The 24,383-nt window shown below is 33.7% G+C and overlaps 1 protein-coding gene across 2 annotated transcripts in view; it reads right to left on the reverse strand.

Moving 5' to 3' along the window:
• STRN (striatin) overlaps window positions 1–24,383 on the reverse strand; it is a 141,593-nt gene that overhangs the window by 20,393 nt on the left and 96,817 nt on the right. The window contains exons 8-11 of one of the 2 annotated variants that reach the window (XM_031951268.1): window positions 12,293–12,403; window positions 10,114–10,200; window positions 9,481–9,624; window positions 4,969–5,105 (exon numbers count right to left, since the gene is read on the reverse strand). In XM_031951268.1, the coding sequence (XP_031807128.1) occupies window positions 4,969–5,105; window positions 9,481–9,624; window positions 10,114–10,200; window positions 12,293–12,403 (479 nt within the window). The remainder of the gene's footprint in view (window positions 1–4,968; window positions 5,106–9,480; window positions 9,625–10,113; window positions 10,201–12,292; window positions 12,404–24,383) is intronic. The other variant, XM_031951269.1, reaches the window with a different exon arrangement.

Here is a 24,383-nt window from a genome sequence, read left to right on the forward strand (position 1 = left end):
TAGCATCAATAGCTACTAACCTATACCTTTTCTTTGTATAGAGAATTTTCTTTTTTTTTTTTTTATTATAGCTTTTTATTTACAAGATATAAGCATGGGTAATTTTTCAGCATTGACTCTTGTAAAACCTTCTATTCCAGCTTTTCCCTTCTTTCCCCCTACCCCCTCCTCTAGATGGCAGGTCGACTAATATATGCTAAACATGTTAAAGTATATGTAAAAAATACAATATATGTATACATATCCATACAGTTATTTTGCTGTACAAGAAAAATCGGACTTAGAAATAAGATAAAAATAAGCTGAGAAGGAAATAAAAAATGCAAGTGGACAAAAATAGAGGGCTTGGAAATGCTATGTAGTAGTTCACACTCATTTACCAGAGTTCTTTTACTGGGTGTAGCTGGATCTATTCATTATTGAACAAATAGAACCGATTTGGTTCATCTCATTGTTGAAGAGAACCACGTCCATCAGAATTGATCATCATATAGTATTGTTGTTGAAGTATATAATGATCTCCTGGTTCTGGTCATTTCACTCAGCATCAGTTCATGTAAGTCTCTCCAGGCCTTTCTGAAATCATCCTGTTGGTCATTTCTTATCAAACAATAATATTCCATAATATTTATATACCACAATTTATTCAGCTATTATCCAACTGGTAGGCATCCATTCAATTTCCAGTTTCTAGCCACTATGAAAAGGGCTGCCACAAACATTTTTGCACGTACGGGTCCCTTTCCCTTCTATAAAGAATTTTCAAGATCGATCAATACAGAAGATTGTCTTGATGAAAATGAAAATAGGTTTTCACAAATACTTTTCCAAGGAAGACCACATTGTTACAGTCACAATTGATTGAAAGGCATAGAGAATACGAGATCATACTGCATTTATTGCTTGTCAATTACATAAAAGAAGTTAATCCAATATAGCAAAAAACAATCTTAAAAGTTCTTCTCTGTCAAGGTATCTCTCATGGATATGGTGAGGTAATTCAAGATTCCCTAATAATTTTAACCACAAAAATAACTTTGTTCAATAATCCTCTATCAATCTTAAATGAGTCATACAACAAAAGAAGGTATATGTTTGCCCACTGTCATAGAAGATAATGTGCATAAAATCTGAATGGAAAAGAAATTCCCAATATATGATGCAGTCCTTTAGAATCTTCTATTTACAAAAGATACTTTGATGACTAACTACAGCATAGAAATAGACCTTCTTGGAAAGGGACCCGTATGTGCAAAAATGTTTGTGGCAGCCCTTTTTGTAGTGGCTAGAAACTGGAAATTGAATGGATGCCCACCAGTTGGAGAAGAGCTGAATAAATTGTGGTATATGAATGTCATGGAATATTATTTGTTCTGTAAGAAATGATCAGCAGGATGAATACAGAGAGGCTTGGAGAGACCCACATGAACTGATGCTGAGTGAAATAAGCAGGACCAGGAGATCATTATACACGGCAACAATAATACTATATGAGGATCAATTCTGATGGATGTGGCTCTCTTCAACAATGAGAGGATCCAAATCAGTTCCAATGATTGTAAGGAACAGAACCAGCTACACCCAGAGAAAGAGCACAGGGAAATGAGTATGGACCACAATATAACATTTCCACTCTTTCTATTATTGTTTGCTTGCATTTTTGTTTTCTCTTCTCAGTTTATTTTTACCTTCTTTCTAAATCCAATCTTTCTTGTGCAACAAGAGAACTATATAAATATGTATACATGTATTTTATTTAACATATACTTTAATATATTTAATATGTATGGGACTACATGCCATCTAGGGGAAGAGGTGGAGGGAAGGAGGGGAAAAGTTGAAGCAGAAGTTTTTGCAAGGGTCAGTGTTGAAAAATTACCCATGCATATGTTTTGTATATAAAAACCTATAATAAAATTAAAAAAAAAAAAAAGAAAAAAGAGAAATGGACCTTCTTTAAAAAGTCTCATAAGAGACTGAATTTAGCAATTCATACAGGGAGGAAGGAGAAGGAATCAAACAGATACAGAATATTTATTGTCCAGGCATACAAGTGAATGCATGAGCAGTCAGTTCAGTAAGTAAGGCTTTTTATTTTGGAAAGATACTTCATATATAAATGCACAGATTTATTAAGTATCCATATGCCAGGCACTCTGCTTGGCACTGGGAATACAAAGACAAAAATATCAATAAAACAAAAACTTCTTATTAAAGATTATTTATCTACCAGGGACTAGTTATACAAAGGCAAAAATGAAACAATCCCTGTTTTCAAACAGTTCTATCCTAGGAGAAAAAATATATACATGTAGAAATATATGCAAAATAAAATACAAGGCGGTTAGGAAGAGAATTCACTAGTAGCTGGAGAGGTGGAAAGATAGAATGAAGTAGGTGTTTCTTGAGTTGAGTCTTGAAGGGAAGGAAATGAAGGGTGTTAATGAAACTGAGGTGAGGAGGATAGTCAGTGCAAAGGCACAGAGATAAGGGATGCAACAGTGCTTGCCCTGAAGGAATTTCTAAATTCCTTCATTACATGAAGGATTTACATGAAGATTACATATTCTCTTTCTTACAAAGAAAATACTAGTGGCTCCCTCTCACCTCTAGAATAAAATTTAACGTCCTTTATCTGGTATTCAAAACTGTCCATAACCTGATCCCACCCTGTCTTTCCAGGTATCTTTCCACCCAATCACACACCATTGCATGCAGTGACACTGGTCTTCTGGCTATTCTTAGAACAAGATGTTTCATCTCCCATCTCTGGACATTTTCTCTTGCTCTCCTCCATGCCCAGAATGCTCTTCTTGTTCATTGTCTCCTGACTTCCTTCAAGTTTTAGCTAAGCCTTTCCCAAATCCTTGTAGTGTCTTCTATACACTGATTATTTCCAATTTATCATACATGTAGTTTCTTTGCTCAGTTATCTGCATTTTGTCTCCCGTTTTAGATTGTGAGCTCCTTGCATTAGGGACTGTTTTTACTTTTCTTTGTATTTTCAGTGCTTAACATAGTATCTGATACTGACCCACAGTAGGCACTAAATAAATGTTTGTTGCCTGGCTAACAGTCTCTGCACTTAGAACAGAACTTTAATTTCCTGACTTAAATTATATATTATGACAAATAAATGTATATAAACTTAACAAGTGAACATGAACTACGATAATAGTAATAATAAATATAATAATAACAAAACTAAGATATCAGAGATGGGGTTAAATGTGAAACCTAAATCTAATACTGAACAGATATGAATTTCAAATAAACAAGGCTAAAAAACACAGAAGGTGAGTGATCAATTCTATGCTGGACCTAAGTTTAGAGAAGTTCATCACTGACTATATCCATAAGATGATAATTTTTTAGGTGGAAAAATTCTTATACTACGGAGGGATTGTACAGTGTATGTTAGTGGAAAGTGTGCCCAAAATGACAAAATTAAAAATTCTTAAAGCATAATTTAACCAAATCTGAGCCACTTCCCCCACCCCCCACCCCCCATTGTTTTAGGGCAAGAATGATTAACTGTAGGAAACAAAAGAAAATAGATGCACATGGTAAGTATAACTAGACTAAGCATATTAGCAATGATTAGAAATATAAAAATCGGCATAGAAATAAGCATTAAGAATGTATATGTTCTGAAAAGGAGACTTGTGGGTACCATAGTGAGAGTGACAATCGATAGACAGTTTCTAGTATATTAAGTAAATTCTATGTGGAGGATATGAGAAATGCATAGGATGAGAAAGCATAGATGGGTTACAAATTCAATTTTGCAGGAGAGATCCATTTAATGAGATAATAAATGGATATAGTATTTAGGTTTGTACTTGTAAAAAAAGAAAAACAACCGTCTACACACACACACCCCCCTCTTCCTATTTGCAGTATCCCTAGATTAATCTGAATGAATGAAATATATGAAGCCTCCTTACTGAATGAACAATGTTCCTGAAGAAAAATTAAATTTTATTTAAAAGATATTTGGGTTGATGCAAGGCAAGCTATTCCTTGTTTCAGTGTTACAAATCTAATTCAAATCAGGATCATTTCTAACTTATCCTGAGCATTTACTAAGGGCAACTTACTTGGTACTAGAAGAAAAGAGGGAAGTTACCCAGGAAAGAGGATATAAACTAAGATAGATTAAAGAGGGGAATATTCATGAACAATTTAAAAGTCTGCCACTCTGTTAGCTGTGTACAAGGCATCAAAGCCACAAAAAGAAATAAATAAAATGATAGAAATGGTCCAAACCTTTAAGGGACTTCCATTCTCCTATAGTATGTTCACAGATAAATGAATACAAAGTAATTTCAGGAAAGAGAACACTAACTACTGGGAGAATAAGCTACAATCTTGGGGAAAAATGAATATTCTAAGATCCTAAGAGGTAATGAAGAAAAAGTTCATTCTAGTCATGGCAGTATGGGCACAGAAGAAAGTGGTCAAGTTTGGAGAATAGCTAAGAGGAAGCTATTTTGGCTAGTTCACCAAGATAGGAAGGGAATAAAATGGAATATAAACTTGGAAAAATAGGTTAAAACTTATTTCCAGATTATAAAGATTATTAAATGGCAGCTAAGTTTTATTTATATTTGAGATTACAAGCAATAGGGAACCACAGGAAAATTATCAGACTTGAATGGTGAGACCTATCCCTTAATTAGATTACTAAATACTATATAAAATGGACTGGGAAAAGGAGAGAGAGACTAGAAGCAGGAAAACTAGAGAAGCTTTAAGTTAGAATTTAAGAGATACTGCTGTTATGTTTCAATTTCACTCCCATATCTGTACTTTACTTACCTGCTGACAAGATTCAAGCCAAACAATCCAAACTATTCCCAATCCCTAATCACAATGAGTTTTGGTATGTTCATGTAAGCATATTTTTCTAACAATTTAATTTTATAATTTTCACACTGACACAAACACAATACAACTACTACTTACATCATAAGTCAATGAATCAGCCTCATTGGCAACTGTAAGGCCTGCCAATTCACCAAGACCAAGCTCATTTTCAAGGGCTTCATCTGCTCCCATGATAAATGACTTCCCTGATGTAGGAGGGAATGTTAATGCTTCCACTGTAATAGGAAAAAAAAAAAAAAGAGAGGAATGGGAAATCCAAAAAATTAAATTTCATTTATTTGCTATACAAGAAATCTTCTGTAATGAGATTAACAATTTGCTTGATTATTTTGTTTAGATACTTTATTAACTCAAGTATAGCAGATAGAAAATTCTAAGATTTGATTACTTTTCTTCACTATACCACTTCACTAAGTTTCCCAACTGTTTAAAAAAATATATCTCAAAATGATTTCTTCATTTGTTTTTGGAGAGAACTTAAACAAATCACAAGACAACTGAAACTTGTTGTTCATTTATTTAAATGTATCTAGTAATATTAAGCACTATACATTAGCACAGTGCTATTGCTTTTAGACTTCTTTTGGAGTAAACATATCACTCTAGAACTTGTACCAGTGTTACCTTAATCCTTGACATTTAAAAAGTATTTTGCTAGAAATTTAATATTAACTATCAAAAGACAACTGGTATGGCAGCTATTTAGAATAAAATTAATTTTAATACATTAATTATTAAAATGAGAAGTAGAATGGCATAAGAGATAACTAACCACAGAGACAGGAAGACTTGAGGTCAAGTCCTACCCTTTGATACACACAGATTGTGATGGTGACCAAGTACTTAAATTGCTCTGTACTCCAGGAATAACAGATTGAGTAGATAAGAAAAAGCCACAGTAAGAAATTTTTCCAGCCCAGGTCAACATACAACCAGAGGCCTGTGACCTCTAGGAGGGGATCAAACCAGGAAAGGGAAGAGCTTTCAGCCCCGAGACCCAAATGAGGCTATAGGTTGTGTATATAAGTTATATGCTATACAAAGAGCAGGATGAAAAGCTGGCTGATAGCTATGTCTTCTACCCTTGGAGTTGGGTCACAGATGCAACATCTCTAAATGAAAATTTCTGAAGTTGAAAGGACCATGTCTAAAGTGCAGAAGTTGCTGTGTGGTCTCCTAATCTCTTCTGTAATTATGAATTAAGTCTAAAGACTTGGGTTAGGGCCTGCAGCTGAATAAGCAGGGCAAGAAGTTCAGAACAAGAATGAGCCTGCAATTCTGTAACTCTGAACTTGCAGAGCATTAGCCAGATAATAAATGATAAAGTCATTAGTAGATAAATGGAAGTTCAACTCTGGCTAAATCTGCACTTATGTCATACAAATCTCAAATCAGGAGGAGGGAAGGTAGAATTGCAAAGTACCAAACAGAAAAGCAATGATTAGACTTCATCCTACATGACTTTTTGGAGCAAGTGAAAATTGAAAAGTTCTGAGCTATATCTGAGATCCTTTAAAAACACAGCACTTATTCATGTCAGATCAAAAAAAAAAAAAAAAAAAAAAAAAAAAGTATGGACATTCCTTCCATAAAAACCTAGGCCCTAAGACAAAATTTATTAAACAAAGTACCCGTGGACTCACCACATAAATACAAACATACTATTAAGGATCAAAGACACAAATTCAGATAATACAATACATACCACATACAGATAATATAATACATACAAAGCATCAAAGAAACATTCAGGCTAGTCATAAGAACCGGAAGAATTAAAATGATATTATAAATGAAATTAAATCTCTAATCAGAATTGGAAAAGAAATGAGAGAAAAGGAGTTCTGAAAGAAAGAACTGGGAAAAAGTTAACCTGTATAAAAGGAACACCACCTTACCCAAATAAGACACTCCCAGAAAATGAGAATGGACCAAAGAGAAGAGACTACAAGGAATATTAAGATAAAGACAAAAGACCTATTGGAGAAAATATAAGGTACTTCATATAAAAAAAAAATTGACATCAAAAACAAGTAAGGAAGAAAAAAAAGCCTAAAAATCATTGGACTACCTTAAAGCCATAACTAAAAAATAAGTCTAAATAATCATATTAAAAAAAAAAAAAGAATACAAACTGTCCATACCCATTAGAATTTGCAAACAAAGTGAAAACAGATTTTCCCTAAAATGTCTTCCTAAAAGAAATAGCAAAATAAAAACCATCATAGCCAAAATCCTAGGTTTCCAGGTTAAAGAAAAAATAGTATAAACACAAAGAAGAGTAGAATTAAGAAGCCATTTTCATGAATACTCAGGATTTGGCAGCTGCAAGTAGAAAGGAAAGATGTTTGGAATACAAAATAAAGAATAAGATCTAGACTTATAACCAAGTAAACCAATAAAAAATTAAGTATATAATCTTATAGGGGTAAAAAATGAATGCTTAATGAAATAGAGAATTTTCAAGATGAAAAAGTCAGAGGTAAGTAGAGAATGAAATGCAAATCCCAGAAACAAGAGAAACAAAAACTTTTACGTTTTAGCAACTGAAAGGCAAGACAAGATATCTACAAAAAATATCTTAAAATATCTACATTCCAATAGCAAAGGGAAAAAACAAGTAATTCACAATTCCAACTCCAGCAGAACCCAGAAGTCATCAAGGAATATAAAGCAATTTAAAAAGACAAAGGACTTAAGAGTGATTTTAATGATACTAAAAGGAAAAAAATGGGTGAAGAAAAATATACCAGAGAAGAAAGAGGGAAAAAGGGTAGGGATTATTAACTCATATAAATTGGGGTACACAAATAGAAGACTATACAAACTAGGAGTTTTGAAAGAGACAGGGAGACAAAGGAAGGAGTAGGCACTGCTCCAACCATTCAGCTGCCAAAGTGATCTCCCTAAAGTATAAATCTGTGTCACCACCATTCTCCCGTTTCAGTAAACAGTGGCTCCCTGCTATCTCTAAGATCAAATATAAAAGGCTGTTTAGCTTTTATGTCGTTACCTTTACATTCTCTTTGTTGCTTATCCCCCTACACTACCTGTAGTATAGTGACAATGGCCTCCTTGCTGTTCCTCAAACAAGCTATTTTCACTGCTTATCTCCCATGAGGGCATGGTCTTTCTCCTAATCTTTGTCTTTGGGTATCCTCAGTCTCAGCTAAAATCCCATCTCCTAAAAGAAGTCTTTTGCAGTCTGCCTTAAAAAGATTTTTTTTTTCTGAAATTATCTCTAATTTACAGTCTGTCTATACATCCGTTACATACATATTTAGACGTCTCCTTTAGAATACGAGTTCCTTGAGAATAAGGCTTATTTTTGCTTTTCTTTGAATCTCTAGAGCCTTGCACTTAGTAAGTGCTTAATAAATGCTTATTGATTGACTAAAATGAAATATATTTCAAGTACTGTACCAAGATCTTTCATTCTATATTATACTTTCATGCTACTAGGTTTTAAATGTCTTTTGCATGTAGCTAAACTTGAATGTCAAGCAAAGATCCGAAAATTTCTCAGATTAATGTATTTGAGGCAGTTAATTTACAGACTACATACACATTAGCTATAGTTAAATTCAAAGAAACTTTCTTCTGAAATTTGAAAAAAATCAGGAACTTATCAGAGAATAATGTTTTCTGTTGGTATCAATTTTAAACTATAAAGTTATTTGTGATGAAAATATGAATTTTAATATGGTACTTTTATTTTATTTTAGGTTTTAAATTCTGTACTCTAGTAAAGCAATTAAATGTCTCAATTCAACCATTTATTAAGCATTATGCAAATCCCAATTTTCCCATTATTTAGATTAATGATTATTACTACAGGGGACTTTGTAGAGCTCAGCCATTTTATTATTTTTTTAGCCAAAATCAAAATTTATTAAACAAGTATTTTTAAAAGTTTAAAAGGACTTATTAGTATTTTATGTTTTTCCAATTATATGTAAAATTTTTAAAATTTGTTTTTGCTCACTTGCCTCCTTCCTTGCCAAGACAGCAAACAATCCAATATAGGTTATATATGTATAATATGTTAAACACATTTCCATATTAGTAATGTGAGTTTGAGAATTTTAAAGAATTAATGATGACTATGTTTAAACAACATGTGTGAAATCCCAAAGTAGTTAACCTTTATCCTTCTTCAAATAGAAAACTTTTTGGTACTGGATTGTAGAATTGGAAGGCCTGCATTTGAATAGCACCTCTGCCATTTATCAAATGAGTGACTTTAGGCAAGATACCTAACTCTTCTATAGACATCAACTTCCTTACCCATAAAATTAAGATGAATCAGATGACCTTTATGGTTTGTTCCTTGCAACTCTGGATATATGATCCTATCAGCTGATTACGTATTTGTACACTTCAGTACTATATGCCTTTTAATTCAAATTGATGGGAAAACGCATTCACTAAATTTGAAATATTTGACTTCTTTGATATACTTAAAGTATCATAATTTCCAAGTATCTATAGTAGAAGTTTCTTCTTGTTTTAATAAGTGGTCTAAATGAACAGATATCTGAACAAACTTAAGCCTGATTCTTTTTCTACTCTAAAGGCTTAAATACTTGCCTTCATCTGTTCTGTTAATTTCATGTTCATTAAGCCTTGAACTGCTCGGTCTAGAAGGTGATCCCAAAGATGGTTGCAAGGAAGGAAGTTCATCAACATCTCTCAAGTTAGCAAGCATATCTTGTAATTTTGACCTGTTGGGCCCTAGCCGAGAAAAATCAAAATAGAATTGGAATTATACAATTACATCAAAATATGACCAAAGGGCTGATCACATACAAGGTATTTACCAACGTGGGCTTATACCTTTGAAAACACTATTATATGCAAACTAACAAGCAGTATGCATCCCAGAAGCTACAACTTTCTGGAATAAAATTAATTTCTTGAATTAAAATCTCATTGTGAATATTTTATTTATACTATGATGTTACTTTTACATAAATGTAAGAATACTGAGATGAAACTTATGCCATCAAAGGTAATATTAAATTCCTTTTATCAAAGAATTAGAAACATTTATACGTTATACTTTAAATTGCAGATTTATGAGACATTCTTTGTAGGGCTAATTTTTACTAATTTACTACTAACAATAGCAGCTATTTAAAAAAAAAAATCAACTGAGTTTACTGGCTTACATCCTGAAGCTATAGTACACAGGTGAAGTCTCATGCCCTGCTGTACACTTACCTGGGCTTTGATCCATCATTCTCCCACATCCCTGTTTTGACTGTTTTATATAGGATAGAGGCTGAAACAGATCTTCGGTAGTTTTTCCTGTTATAAGTTTAATTAAGAATGGGAAAATATCTTACCCATAGTCCATTATGGTTTTTCCTATACCAGCAAAGAATACAACTATTTTTAAGCAATTTAAACTAAATTGAAGAACTATATTTCAAGACAATATAATTTTGGTACACAATTTGACTGGAAATGTTTGTAAGAGACTTCAATTAAAGCATCAAATTTCTGATAAATAATAACTCAATTCAAAAATATTTATTGTGGTTTTAAAACAAATGCTTCTAGCTAAAAGAAACCCTATAGGCATTTTGATTTTCCCACATATTTCCCTGAAATTTTAATTATTCATTAATCAAAAAGAAACAAACAAACAAACAAAAATTCTTTCAGAACTCTGGCTTCAATAACTAATATAAAATTTCTAACTCAAAGAAAACTTCCACTAGATTCAAGTTGAAATTTTCTGAAAAAATTACACCATGATATATGTGTGAATATGATTATAATCCCCACTTAAAAAAAGATAAATCATTTCTCCCATTTAGGAACACTTACAGTCAAATAGTGCAATTTGCAACATTAAGCACTAGGTTCCAATTATTGCTATACCTCTGTATTAAATAAACTAAAATTTTATCAAGATAAACAAATAAAATCTACACAATTCCTAACTAAAATCTAAAATACCACAAAAGAACATTTCATGTTTTGAAACATTAATTTCCTGGTAGAAAAACTGCCTAATAAAGTACGTATGTTTTATTTAAACCCTATATTTTAAAATTTAGAAAAGTTTTAAAATCTCTGGTCTTATGCTCTCATTTATAACTGTACAAATGCTTTCTTCACATAAATTAATTTCTCCCAATCACTTCTTTTTAATACGATAGGTAAAGGGAGATACAAGACTAATTACTTAGAAGTCTCTATTTTTTTATAACAGATATTTGGACAGAAAATTTTTAAATGTGGTAGATAAATTTTTCACCTCTTAGAAAGCAACAATGGATATTATTTTTAATTGTTCCATTTATACTTTGTCTGCATGAAAATTGGCTACAATGCTTATCTTCACTAAATATTCTCTAAATATAACAAAGTTCAGACTTTAAATGAAAAGTAGTAAATGTTATTACATTTTCAAGCATCTATCTTATAAGAAGACTATAATATACAAGAAGCAGCAGGTCTTTCAGAAGAATAAATTTCATTACACCAACTAAAGAAAGATTAAGCAGTATCTTTCAACTTAAAAGTTTTCCACTAAGCTAAATTCTGAGCTTGCTTCCCAGTTTCACAAAGTGTCTCGAAGCATGAACCTGAAAGTGAGTAAGGTGGGAACTTGGCCTCTTTTTCCTGGAAAACGTTTAATATGTTTTAGCCTTTTTGTTTCAGTTTTAGACAGCTAGCTCTGACAGTTCACTATTGCTTTTTGAGCAGGTCCATAATGGATCTGTCTTGTTTCTAACATATACATGATGCACAGGGCTGGAAATTTCATTCCTGATTTTATTGTTGACACGCCTTGAATTATAAAAAGCCATTTGACAATATTTTTAAAGTACAAATGGCAAACAGTACTGAATTAGAAAGATTTTTTAGTGTCTTATTTTGCACTCTGTGCCCTGCATAGCATGGTGATGATGAATGAACTGTGTGCTATGAATGCAAAGAAAACTCAGGGGTAGAAATTAACTCAGTTTCTAGCACCTAAAAGGAAAAAAAAATTGCCAAAAGTGAGCTCATAACCAAAGGAACTTAATATATTCAAATTTTCATCACAGAAAGTTTTTAAAATTGATAATGCAATTTAAAAACGTGTAAGCAATAAGCTTTTGCATATCCACACATTACCATATGATTAATACTGCTCAGCATTGATATAAATTCCAATTATTTTTTTCAGCTATAGGCTAGAAATAGTATAATTTCAAAATCAGTGATTTGTTATTTTCACAAGTAAATAGCATTAATTTCAACCCCTGAGAACAGGCAAATAGGAAAGAGGTCAGGAATAGCAAAGTAAAAGAGTAAGTAATTTTAGGAAAACATTGAAAGAAAAATTTTGAAGGCATGAAATAGGCAAGATTTATGGTTTGAAGATACAATGTTTTCCACTTACTCTTCACCGCCTTTTTCCCCTTTCTCTCCTTTTTGTATTGCTCCTTGAGTTTGGTAATTACTCCCTGGTCCACATTCCAGGCTTCAGGCATGAGACACTGGTCTTCCTTTTCTAAATAAAGTAAAACAAACGAAAGACAACTTTTTTCAATAAAATACTGAACACCATAAGCAATTTTGTCTGAATGACACAGCAATGGCCAAACTCTTCCATCTTAGCACTTTCGTTTTTAAAATCAGAACTTGTCAGAAAGAAAGTAAAAGTCATTTAACATGTTTCTTGAGAAACAATGTTCAGATTAATTTCTGGTGTAGTAATATTAACTTTTTAAAAGAAACCTAGTTAGAAAATTTAGATAACTGAATTTAAAAAAAAAAACAATACTAAGTATTCTTAGTATTACTTCTTGGCAAATTAATCATGAAAAAGATGCCACAATTCATTTAACTTACAAAATACATGAAATGCTGTATAATTCTTATAACACTGTTCATTTTTAGAATCTATATATAACTCTATAAGAGTTTGTGCAAATAATTTTCAATTTCATAAATGAATGATTCTGAGGACTGAGAAATATCAATAACAAATAATTAAAAGTTTTTTGGCATAAAAAATGGTATGGTAATGATATAAATTGTGCTTTAAAGAATAATTAAAAGAAGATCACAACCTTTTGAGCAAGTAACTCTAAAAACTGGTGTGCCTTTAAAAAAAAAAGTGGTGCATTTTATCTGGCTAGTCAGTTTTTAAGCCTTTTCAAACTTAGTAAAACTACTAGAATTTGTGTTCCCCTGACACAAACTATGAGAACCTGGGATCACTTCCACAATATATTACAAAATAGAAGTATGACTTTAATTGAGAAAACAAATCTTTAAGATTTTAAAAACACAAAAAACACTGATTTTAATACATGAAATTCCAAAAGAAAATATATAATCTTTTTGTTTTTATATAAACACAGTATTCAAGTTTTGTGTGTTAAATTCAGATTAAAAAATTCAAAGGAAAAAATGAAATTCAGAAATGAAAGAAAAATAAGTGATTTCAAATAGAAATGAAACTGAAGTCTTTTCATTTTTCAAAGTAAATAAAATGCAAAGAATAGAAGCTATAAAAATCAAGTAGAATTTCAAGATATTTAAATCTTACTTAGTTGTTTGATGAGTAAAAATATTTAAGAATGAGACTTTACACTAGGATTACGATATACAAGTTAAAATATGTAAAAAAAAAAAGGCTAAAATGTTTATAAAAGAAAAGTTTATTTTAAAATAAAGCAGAATAATAATAATTAACTATATAGCAGATGAAACTGGTCTGTTAGAATAGGAAAAGCTTTCATAAAAATGTTTTATCTTCAAATTCTTCTAACCATAAAATATTCATTATCAGAATCACATTAGTTAACTTCTACAATCAAAAAGGAAGGAGATCCGCCCAACCCAGATTTTAAGTAAAATTAACTCATCTACTGATCAGAACCAAGCAAATTTTTCAGTGTGAGTGGGTTCACTATTCTTTGAAATAATCAAAACAAAATTTATCCTACCACCACAATTTAGCTTTAATATTTTGATTACATTGAAATAGCAACATGTAAGAGCAACAATAACTAGCATTTTTTGCTGGTTGACTTTAAGGAATTGTGATGATTTATTATTTCAAAACCCATCATCATATTATATTCTAAGGGAAAAAAGATTGATTAAATAAACTATAGATTTAAAAATATACTGGTTATGGGCACACACCTAATAGATCAGCATTTCTGAAGAATCAAACCAAAGAATCTCATGGGACCCAAAGTAAAAAGAAGCTTAGTAGCCACTAGGTGGCGGAATGGGCAAAGTGATGAACTTGGAGTCAGGTAGAATCCATACAAACTTTATCTCATGCAAATCACTTAACCTCTCTCAGGCTGTTTATTTTTTCTTATAAGGATAACAACACTAGAAACAGGGCAGACCACATTAATAATGACTACTTGTATACAAGACACTGGCAAACAATTTGGGAATTTGTTTTGCTCGATTGAAGATTTGTAACAAGAATTTTGTTTTTTTGTTTTTTAGTGTCAGGCATGGGAGAAATACATTTTTGTTAACTAAAAATGTAAATTGAAAACAAAGTATAAAATATAATCAAGTGGACCCAGGATTTGATTCAGAAGATCACTCTGATGACGTAGAAAGCAAGCACTGTAGGGATCAATAAGAACCCCAGAAAGGCTAGGCTAGTTTTTCTTGAAGGTAATGAAACCATCCTTGACATTTAATTGAACAACGGAACTAAGGTTTATCCTACTGATATAACTTCCTGGCAGCCAAAAAACAAGTCTTGAGAAAGGAGTCAGTTTGGACCTTATTTTTTTTATTTTTTTAATTAAAAAAAAATTTTTCCCCCAATTATACACAAAAACAATGCTGGGTTTTTGTGACTTTTTAAAATGCTTGGCTTAAATACAAAATAGAAAAAAATACACTGACATTACATAGCCAACTAAAAGAGAATTCAATATAAAATAATAAATCTGCATTTCAAAAAAACCTATATAATAAATACTATATATTGTTTTCAAAGCTGCCCAACTTTCTTTGCTTTCTTTTGGTTTTCTTTTGTTCTCTGCTATATGCTTTTTACTTTATCCCTGCCCCACTTTCCACCTACCCAAAGATGACTATAATTAAATATGGAGATACACACACACACACACACACAGATCTATAAACCGCCATATACATACACACACATATACATATGCACCCATACACAAAAATTTAACATCATACTTTGCTTACTTCCTTCTTTCATGTTTCTCTGAACACAGCATCTTTTTTCATAAGACCAAATCTTTCCATGTTTTTCTAAATCAACCAGCTCATCATTTCTTATACCACAGCAATATTGCAACCCAATCATATCCTACCTTGAGAGACTGCATATGAAAGCTTTTTAACAATTTTCTGCATTTCTTCTGATTTGACTATAGAAGTTTAATTTATATAAGAAAATTTTAATTTAAAATTATCAAAATTATCCTCCTTAACCTTCAACAATGCTTTCCATCTTCTAAGTCAAGGTCTAACACTGCTGAATCTACTTCCTTTACATCTTTTTTCTCTGGTTTCTTTGAAGTTCCTATATTGCTAATTGTAAAATTAGTAATAATAAGTAATGTTATAAAATAATAGTAATAATAAGTAATATTATGTAATAAGTAAAAATAATATGATAGTTGCTGACACACGTCACTTTTACTTAATGTAGTTTAACTTTAACTTTGTCTGAAATCATGATTACTACTTTTTTTTCATACTAAATCTTACTCCTGACCTTTTCAAAATCTTTGTATATTTTTATGCAAACAAAATATTCTTAGATTCAAATTTTTAATGTTCCTATTTTATGGGTAAAATTGTACCATTCACATTCTAAGCTACAAGTATTTGGTGTGTATTTTTCTCCTTCCTATTTTTTCTCATTATCTTCAACCCTATTTATCTTATCCATCCTCACTTCTCTGCTTTTCTCCTACCTGCTACTTTGCCTTTCTATTTCTTAATCTACCACTCTTCTAAAAGTTCCTCTCTTATCCTCTTCCCCTACATTATCGCCTTGCTCTCTTTCTTTCTGAAATCCAGATAGATTAAATAGATAGATCTATACACACATTTAAAGATCTAGATATAGTTCCCTCTTTAACTCATTTCTGATGAGAATAAGGTTCCAGCACCATTTGCTCTCCTTCTTCTGTGTCAACTTTTCCTTTTATGCCTCATTTGTAAGAGATAATTATTCCTTTTTATCTTTTCCTACAGTTTTATCTTAGAATCATCCCATATTGCTCAGCTCAGCCTAAGTCTTTCTTTCAAACTACTAGAATAATGATGATAATCATAGGAGTACCGCTATTATTTTTACATATATAAAATTTAAAAGAAATTTGACCTTATCAGTCTTTAATTTTTACCTTACATTTCTCCTGGATGTTACATGTCAAATTTTTCCTTAAATTCTGGGGATTTTGTCACAAAAACTTGAGTTTTTGAATTGTCTAAATAAGTCTTTTTTTTTCCCCATTTAGGATAATACTTACCTCTGCTGGGTAAATTAGCCTTGGTCATAACCACAGATCTTTTGCTCTTCAGAAAATAGTATTCTAAGACCTACGGTCCTTCAGCATACTAGCTGCTAGGTCTTGTATAATCTGGTCCTCACTCCTGAAAGACACCATGACTGCATGCTACCATGGCAAAAGTGACAGCTGTATCCAAGTGAATTAATATTATATACTTACTGAATGTCCTTTTCATACTACTAAATTTCTTTCCAAGATGTTAGCTGACATATAAATATATAATTTTGTTCCAATAGTGAACATGAAATACCAGACCAGGTTGAGTCAAGCTTAATTCAAAATATTTGGCACTGTCAGACCTAGATTAGAATGACCTTTCGGATGAAGTGGTGGAACAGCAATGTAAAGAAAGCAGAACCTTGAGAGAAAGCAAACCCTGCTGACAAATAAGGAAACCTTATATTCATAGCCACTGTGTTTTTTAATGGTATTTCTGACCAGTTTTCTTGAATCCTATCAATAAGACAGGCATAAGATCCCACTAACCCATTAACAAATAAATTATTCATAAGCACTCATAAACTAGAAACAAATGTGTAAGTATTCTGGGTCACTGAGTTCTGTGCCTTGAAGATGACAAATGTAAATTGCTACATAATGAATTTGTATAATTTTTTACTTGGAAATACCTATAATCTCTATACCCACTAGCCATATTAGTCCTAAGGACCTCAATGAAACCTGTGATTATGGATATCGTCTAGGAAGTATGCTGAATGTATTCTCTGAGTTAAATATTTGGATGTCTCCAGAAGCCAGTCTTTTTCAGAATTGGGGATATGAACGTATGTGCCAAGTGAATTCCAGTTCATTTGCTGAGGCCATGGAGTGTTGCACCAATTTTAAGAGGTAACAATTTCTACTAGTTCCAGAACTGTAACTTTCTTTATCAATGGAATTTCCAATAAGGGGTCAGTGAGGCCCTGACAGATTCCACTCCAGTGCAGGTTATAGGAACTTCCCCTTTTACCCTAGTAGAAAAAAAGCAGTTGAAGTACATATCCTACTTCTGTCTCTGGTTAGTTCCTAGGCTTTGCATCTATTTGTCTTCCTGAGTATAGACAGGCAAACAACAATTCTGAAATTAATATTTCTTAGCTTTGGCAGCAGGCACCATGAATCCCAGAGATATGGCCAGTTCAGGAAAACTCATCCTAATCCTTTGTTTCCTATAATCTCAAAGTGAAAAGCTTCCTTTCACTGTTCCCAATACATTCCCAAATCATCAATTCCTCTCTACCTATGGACCAAAGGGTATAACTTTTGAGAGGTATTTTTTTTTCCCCTAATGACAGAGAGGAGATGAAACTGTATAATGCCTAAGTACCCATATAAGAAGGGTCAGGACCATTAAGAGAAATTAAAAAGAAAGAAAGAAAGAAAGAAAAGGCTTGTTAAACTCCTGACTATGAAGCTTTTAAAGACTGGTCTCTTGCTAAGTCTTTTGGCATTGACCCTAGCACCAGAAAAGGTTGCATGCAATATCCTTTAGACTACCTTACTACAGATACCCTCATCTGGTGATGAATATCAATGCCTACTAGAAATGTTATCATCTAACTCTGCTCCTGCTGCTTAGTCACATCATTGCTTTCCATTTCTACAAATGATAGCTACTGTGGCCATGGCTTTTCACAATCAGAAGCCTGCTGGGGGCTGCAATCCCATAACACTAGTACTGTGTTACTGAACTCTGAACTATTGGTGCCTTTGGGCACCAGGATAGAAGCTATTTGAAAGGTCAGTGCTGGGGTAGGCAACACTTTAATAGCACAGAATTGCCAGTGCTAGCCCAGAGAACTAAGGAACAGAGAACAGAACAGGACACCGAGAGAGAACAAAACTGGGGAGAGCAAGAGTTGGGGCTAAGGTGAGCACAGGGCTAGGGGATGGTTGGATAGCATTCCACTACGTCTGAGGCAAAGAATGCAACATTCAGCTGGGGTTAATTCTAATGAATAATCATCCAAAAGTCATTTGGGGCAGAGACCTAGGCTAATGAACCCTGAACTGCTCAGCACAGGAAAAAGCTGTGAAGTGTTGATACCCAACTGCCAAGGAAACCACCATGAGGTGAGAGGGCAAAGAGAAAGAAAATTAATAGGAGAAAATCAGGAGTGAGGGTGGTATATGGCTTCTGGGGGAGACAGCAATAATTTTAAGGTCTCCTGACCTTAGGGGGCTTTTGTTCAAATAATCTGTCAGTGATTCTAAATCTTCTGGCTTTGGAGTCTGTGATCCTGAGGCCCTCTGATCTAAGAATGATACTGTTCTGTCAGTGATTATAAAAGTCCTCTGGCCTAGGAATATAATTATATTTCTTCCTTTAGATTTTAAGGAAGATATATTAGTGATTCTGAGACTCTCTAACCTTAGAATACTATTGTTCTGACAAGCTTGTCTGTCAATGATTCTAAAGTCTTCTGGCCTTAGGTTTGCTGGTCAGTGATAACCAAATTTCTGAAGTCACTCCTCAGTTCTACATCTAGGCCATAAAATTAGCATATCAATAACATAAAGAATTGTATAAAGATGTCTCCTTGCTTGTACCTCTGCTAAATTCTTCAGGACTTTAGCCTGTTTCAATTGGCATTACAATTACAATAAACTTTCCTCTTAACTTGGGAGATAGGTTCAAGCCTGAAAATTCTGTCGAGACACCTAGCAACACTGATCTGCAACCAACAACTTTTGGGGTTCCTTTCCAACCTCAACATTTGGTGGCCCAGTACAAGGAGAATCTGGCTTCCCCCCACCTTGATTTCTTTCTTATCAAGGTAAGTGCCCCCTCCCATTTTTTTCTCCCACAATCCTATAGCTGGGATACCACAAACCACTGGGCCATTGTGAACTCCACGCTCAACAAGTTTTCCTTGACAGGGATTACCCAGACTTGGAAATTCTTGTAATTTTCAGCAAAGTTCCTAGGGAGGCTTTATCACCTTTTCACCTTGGTTTTTGGCAAAGATGGACTAGACCTCTTTCATGTCATTTTGTCTGTGTCTGTGCAGAATGTCTGTGTCATGTTTGTTCTATGAGCTAGATTTTGCTATCTGGAAAGATTTAAAACACAATACCAAGAAAAAACCTCTATGTTGTAGTTAGAATGCTGAGGAAATTTCTTAAAAACCTTAACTTTTTTTTTTTTTTTAATTATAGCTTTTTATTTACAAGTTATATACATGGGTAATTTTACAGCATTGACAATTGCCAAACCTTTTGTTCCAATTTTTCCCCTCTTTCCTCCCCTCCCCTCTCCTCCAGATGGCAGGTTGACCAATACATGTTAAATATGTTAAAGTATAAATTAAATACAATATAAGCAAACGTGTCCTAACAGTTATTTTGCTGTACAAAAAGAATCGGACTTTGAAATAGTGTACAATTAGCCTGTGAAGGAAATCAAAAATGAAGGTGGACAAAAATATAGGGATTGAGAATTCTATGTAATGGTTCATAGTCATCTCCCAGAGTTCTTTCACTGGGAGTAGCTGGTTCAATTCATTACTGCTCTATTAGAACTGATTTGGTTCATCTCATTGCTAGAGATGGCCACGTCCATCAGAATTGATCATCATATAGTATTGTTGTTGAAGTATATAATGATCTCCTGGTCCTGCTCATTTCACTCAGCATCAGTTCATGTAAGTCTCTCCAAGCCTTTTTGAAATCATCCTGCTAGTCATTTCTTACTGAACAATAATATTCCATAATATTCATATACCACAATTTATTCAGCCATTATCTAATTGATGGGCATCCACTCAGTTTCCAGTTTCTGGCCACTACAAAGAGACCTGCCACAAACATTCTTGCACATAAAAATCCCTTTCCCTTCTTTAAAATTTCTTTGGGATATAAACCCTAACTTCTTTCTGTGGACTTCAGCTCTGGCCAAGCTGAGAGCTACACAAAAAAGTTGGCTGATTAAAATTAAAATAGCATTTTAGCAGATTTTCAAAGTTTTGAGAGGAATGATTAAGAAATTTAGCTATTAGTCATTTTAAGATGGCAAGAAAAATTCCTGAAACACTGGGGACAATTACAGGAATTTACCCCATTCTGAAAGAAAAGAAACTAGGTAAATAGCAACTTTTTGCTAACCCTCCTTTGACTTGTATCTTGTCTGGAATCCCCTTCTGCTCCTTTGGGAAAGAACCCCAGAAAATATTAAGGGATCCTCTGTTACTGCCTCCCAGTCTCCTTGTATTATCATCCTCTCACAAGAAGGGATCTATTCTGCTGGTTAGAATTAGATCCCCAGCCACTAGTAGGTGGCTCCGTAATAATCTTTTCCACTACCCAGAGTCCTGAGTATATCTCAGTTGTGGGGATTGCTACCAAGATCAATATAGCCCAAGTCCCTCTGTGTTATGAGCCAGAACTTGAAACAAGGTGTTAATTCACTAGAATTGATAGAAACAATGCTTAAGTTTACACCTTTGAGAGTTCACAATTAGCTCACATATCAGAGTTCACAAGTTAGGGAGATTCACAAGTCAGAAACCCACAATCCTACTCTCAGAGGAGTCAACCTTTGGGTTCACACCTTTAAGAGATCCTATATAAAGAGCTCCTGGAGTCAGAAGTAAGTCAGTTGAAGAAATTGAAAGCCAGAAGTCAGTCAATTGGGGAGATTGAAAAGCCCTCCCCCAGCAGGGTCAAAGAATGTTGTGTTTAGGTTGCGGTCTGTTAAGAGTATTGTAATACAAGCTGCTAAAACTGGCAGAGATAGGAGAAGTAGTACTGCTGTAATGATCACAGACCAGATGAATAATGGTGTCTGATATTGCGATATTGCAGTTGGGCAGAACCAAGATCAGGAGAGAGCTGGAGGCTGAAGCTGGCAGACAAGCTGCAAGAGCTCTTGGAACCAAGGAGGGATATAGGCCTCTAAGAAAACTAAACTAACCAGGCTATTTTGAAGGAGACAATAAAGGATTTAAACTTTTAACACCTGGCTGCATTTGAGGTGATTATTACTCTGAACTGAAACTAAGGCTGCCTCCAGAACCTCCCCAAGAAATCTGTTCCCAGAGAGAATGATCATATTTTAGAGAAAAAAAAAACAAACACTACACCTCTGTTCACTAACTCCACTCATCTCATTTCAGTTTAAGAGAATGCTAAAGTACTGTAGGGAAACTCAAATTCTGCCTCACCTGTTGAAATAGGAAAAGCAGCCCTAGCAACCCACACGACTTTGCCCAAACACCTCACCAACCCAGTTTGGGGGGATGGAGTGGGGAGTCAGGCTTCATGGTATCATTCCTTGAGCCCTGGCACCTGAAACTATCACCAAAGGGAGATCCTGACACCAGTCACCTCAGCCTTTATCAGGATCTGTCCAGCAACTGCCTGGGAAGAATCTGGGTACCCCTGGCAACACCCAACATGGCAGCATGAGGTGAGAAAAACAGTCAGCCTCTGCATTTGGTAAGACCACCATTCTCTGTTTCAGTTATGAATATATATTAGCATATGGCAAATGATTTTAAATCTGCCCAGTTTTCTGATTTGTAAAAAGAAATCCCATGATTACAAAAGTGCTTAGCAAAAAACATGCTATAGTAATGTTAACTGCCTTATTGTATTAAATTGCTTCATATTTGATAATTTTGTGGGTTTTTAGATGTGATCAGATAATGCCAATGGTGATATAAATGATTTCTAATTTATTATTTGAAATGATAGAAAAAGTGGTTTTAAAGAAGCTCTAATCAAAATCCACTAAAGGGATATGTGAATTGTGACCTATGCACTGATAGTGTTAACAGAAGATTTAAGAATTTAGGAACTGTAGGAAAACAGAAAAGCAGTTTGCTGCTGGTTTAACAATTCTAGTTATCTAGAATCAAACTTCTGAGGGTTCTGTCAGTAAAAACATGTACCTTAACACTTTTCCTGACTCACAAAAGAGAAATGATTTGTGTGAGTTGGGAAATAACCAAATAGCAATTCAGTTTGTCCACAATATTTAATCACAATTTCGGGAATTTCATTAACTAAAAGTTAAGTCAATTTTAAAATCTGTTCTATTTCAATTTAAAGAATTGTCTTGTTCTCTCCCTAAAACAAAAGGGAAACTTATTTAAGGGAATAGAAATTATAACTAAGACTATTTAGCTATTGTTGAGGAAAATACTAAAATTGTTAACTAAGTTATTTGGAATTATTGTCATCATGTTAACTCTAAAATTGGTAACTACTGTGTGTGCAACAAGAGGAATGAGGCAAAAGCCTTATCAGTTCACTTTCAAGTATGAGATGTGCAATACTTCTTCCCTCTTCACAGAGCAGGGGGAGGTATCAAACAGCCAGCCCAAGAAAGCACTAAGAATAGCTGGGGTGGGCAACAGCAGGCCCTTCCCTGGTGTCTCTGTTGACTCCCTTTAATTTGTAAGCTTTCCAGTTTTCTTGAAACTATCAGGGTAAGCAAGGTCATTAGCCCTGAGAAATAAGCCTATTTAGGAATTATAGATTCTAAAAAAGGAATGTGTTTACTAAGAATCTATAAACTCGTTTAATGATTGATCCTTTGCACAAGGATAAGTTTAAAAATATAAAACATGTCAAACAAAATCTCCTATGTGTGTAATGTGTAATTCCTGGTAAACTTTTAAAATAAGGTATCTAGCCTTAAGCTGCAATTAGTAGAATTTGCTATTACAAATAACATCTCTTGGCACTGGTAACTGATATTCTTTTGAGTTCTGAATTTGATTGCCTGATCATTAAGTTAGTAGCCCACTCTTTGAGAGAAATGCCATAAGTTTCTAGGTGGAAATCTTATCTGGGCAAGAGCTAGGAAGGCAACCACTAGGCAGGGGCCAGCTCTACACTCCTTATCAGCATGAAGCAGCTCCAGAAGATGAGATCTCCATCCCTTTGTCCCAAATGAATCTGGGGTACAAACTGCTTGAGAGGGGAAATGATGTAATATACCTTCTAGAGGAGACAGCAATAATTTTAAGGTCTCCCGACCTTAAAGGACTTTTGTTCTAACAATCTATTGTCAGTGATTCTAAATCTTCTGGCTTTGGAGTCTGTGATCCTGAGTCCCTCTGATCTAAGAATGATACTGTTCTGTCAGTGATTATAAAAGTCCTCTGGCCTAAGAATATAATAATATTTTTTCCCTTAGACTTTAAGGAAGATATATTGGTGATCCTGAGACTCTCTAATCTTAGGATACTATCTTCAATGATTCTAAAGTCTTCTGGCCTTAGGTCTGCTGAGGCCCAAGATCACTCCTCAGTTCTACCTCTAAGCCATAAAATTAGCATACCAATACATGAAAAACTGGATAAAGGTGTCTCCTTGCTTCAAGTGCTTGGCTAAATTCTTTTGGAATTAAGCCTGCTTCAATTGGCATTATAATTACCATAAGCTTTGCTCCCTGACTTGGAGATGGGTTCAAGCCTGCAAATTCTTTTGAGACACTTCATGGCACTAGTCTATGACCCTCAACCTTTTGGGGTCCCTTCCCAACCTCAACAAGAAGAAAGGCTGAAATTACCTAAGATGTCAGGAAGGAGAAAACTACAAGATCATAAACAGGGAAAACATTAAGAACAGGAGGAAATATGGCCAGAAGATCTAGTAAATGTTTTCAGGCATCTATGAATAAATACTACAAAATGAAGAAAAGTGATAAAATACTTGATGATGCAGAGATTCCTGTGGAATATGATGAAAACATGGAAACCACAATACTGTTTCTAAGTGGTTCAAAAAAGAAATCAGAGTTGTGGGTGGAGAATTTAAGACTAGCAGAGCAAAAATAATGGAAATAGAAAAAATGAAATCTATGATGGTAAACCTCAGCAAAGAAACAAAAAGAGATTAATAAATTGGGAATCCAATTATATAGAAGTCATCTAGAAAGGAGGCAAAAAATAATAATATTTAAGGAAAATATGCTCATCATACAAGCAAATCATACTG

Source organism: Sarcophilus harrisii, chromosome 2 (assembly GCF_902635505.1).
Source record: "Sarcophilus harrisii chromosome 2, mSarHar1.11, whole genome shotgun sequence".
NCBI lineage: Eukaryota > Metazoa > Chordata > Mammalia > Dasyuromorphia > Dasyuridae > Sarcophilus > Sarcophilus harrisii.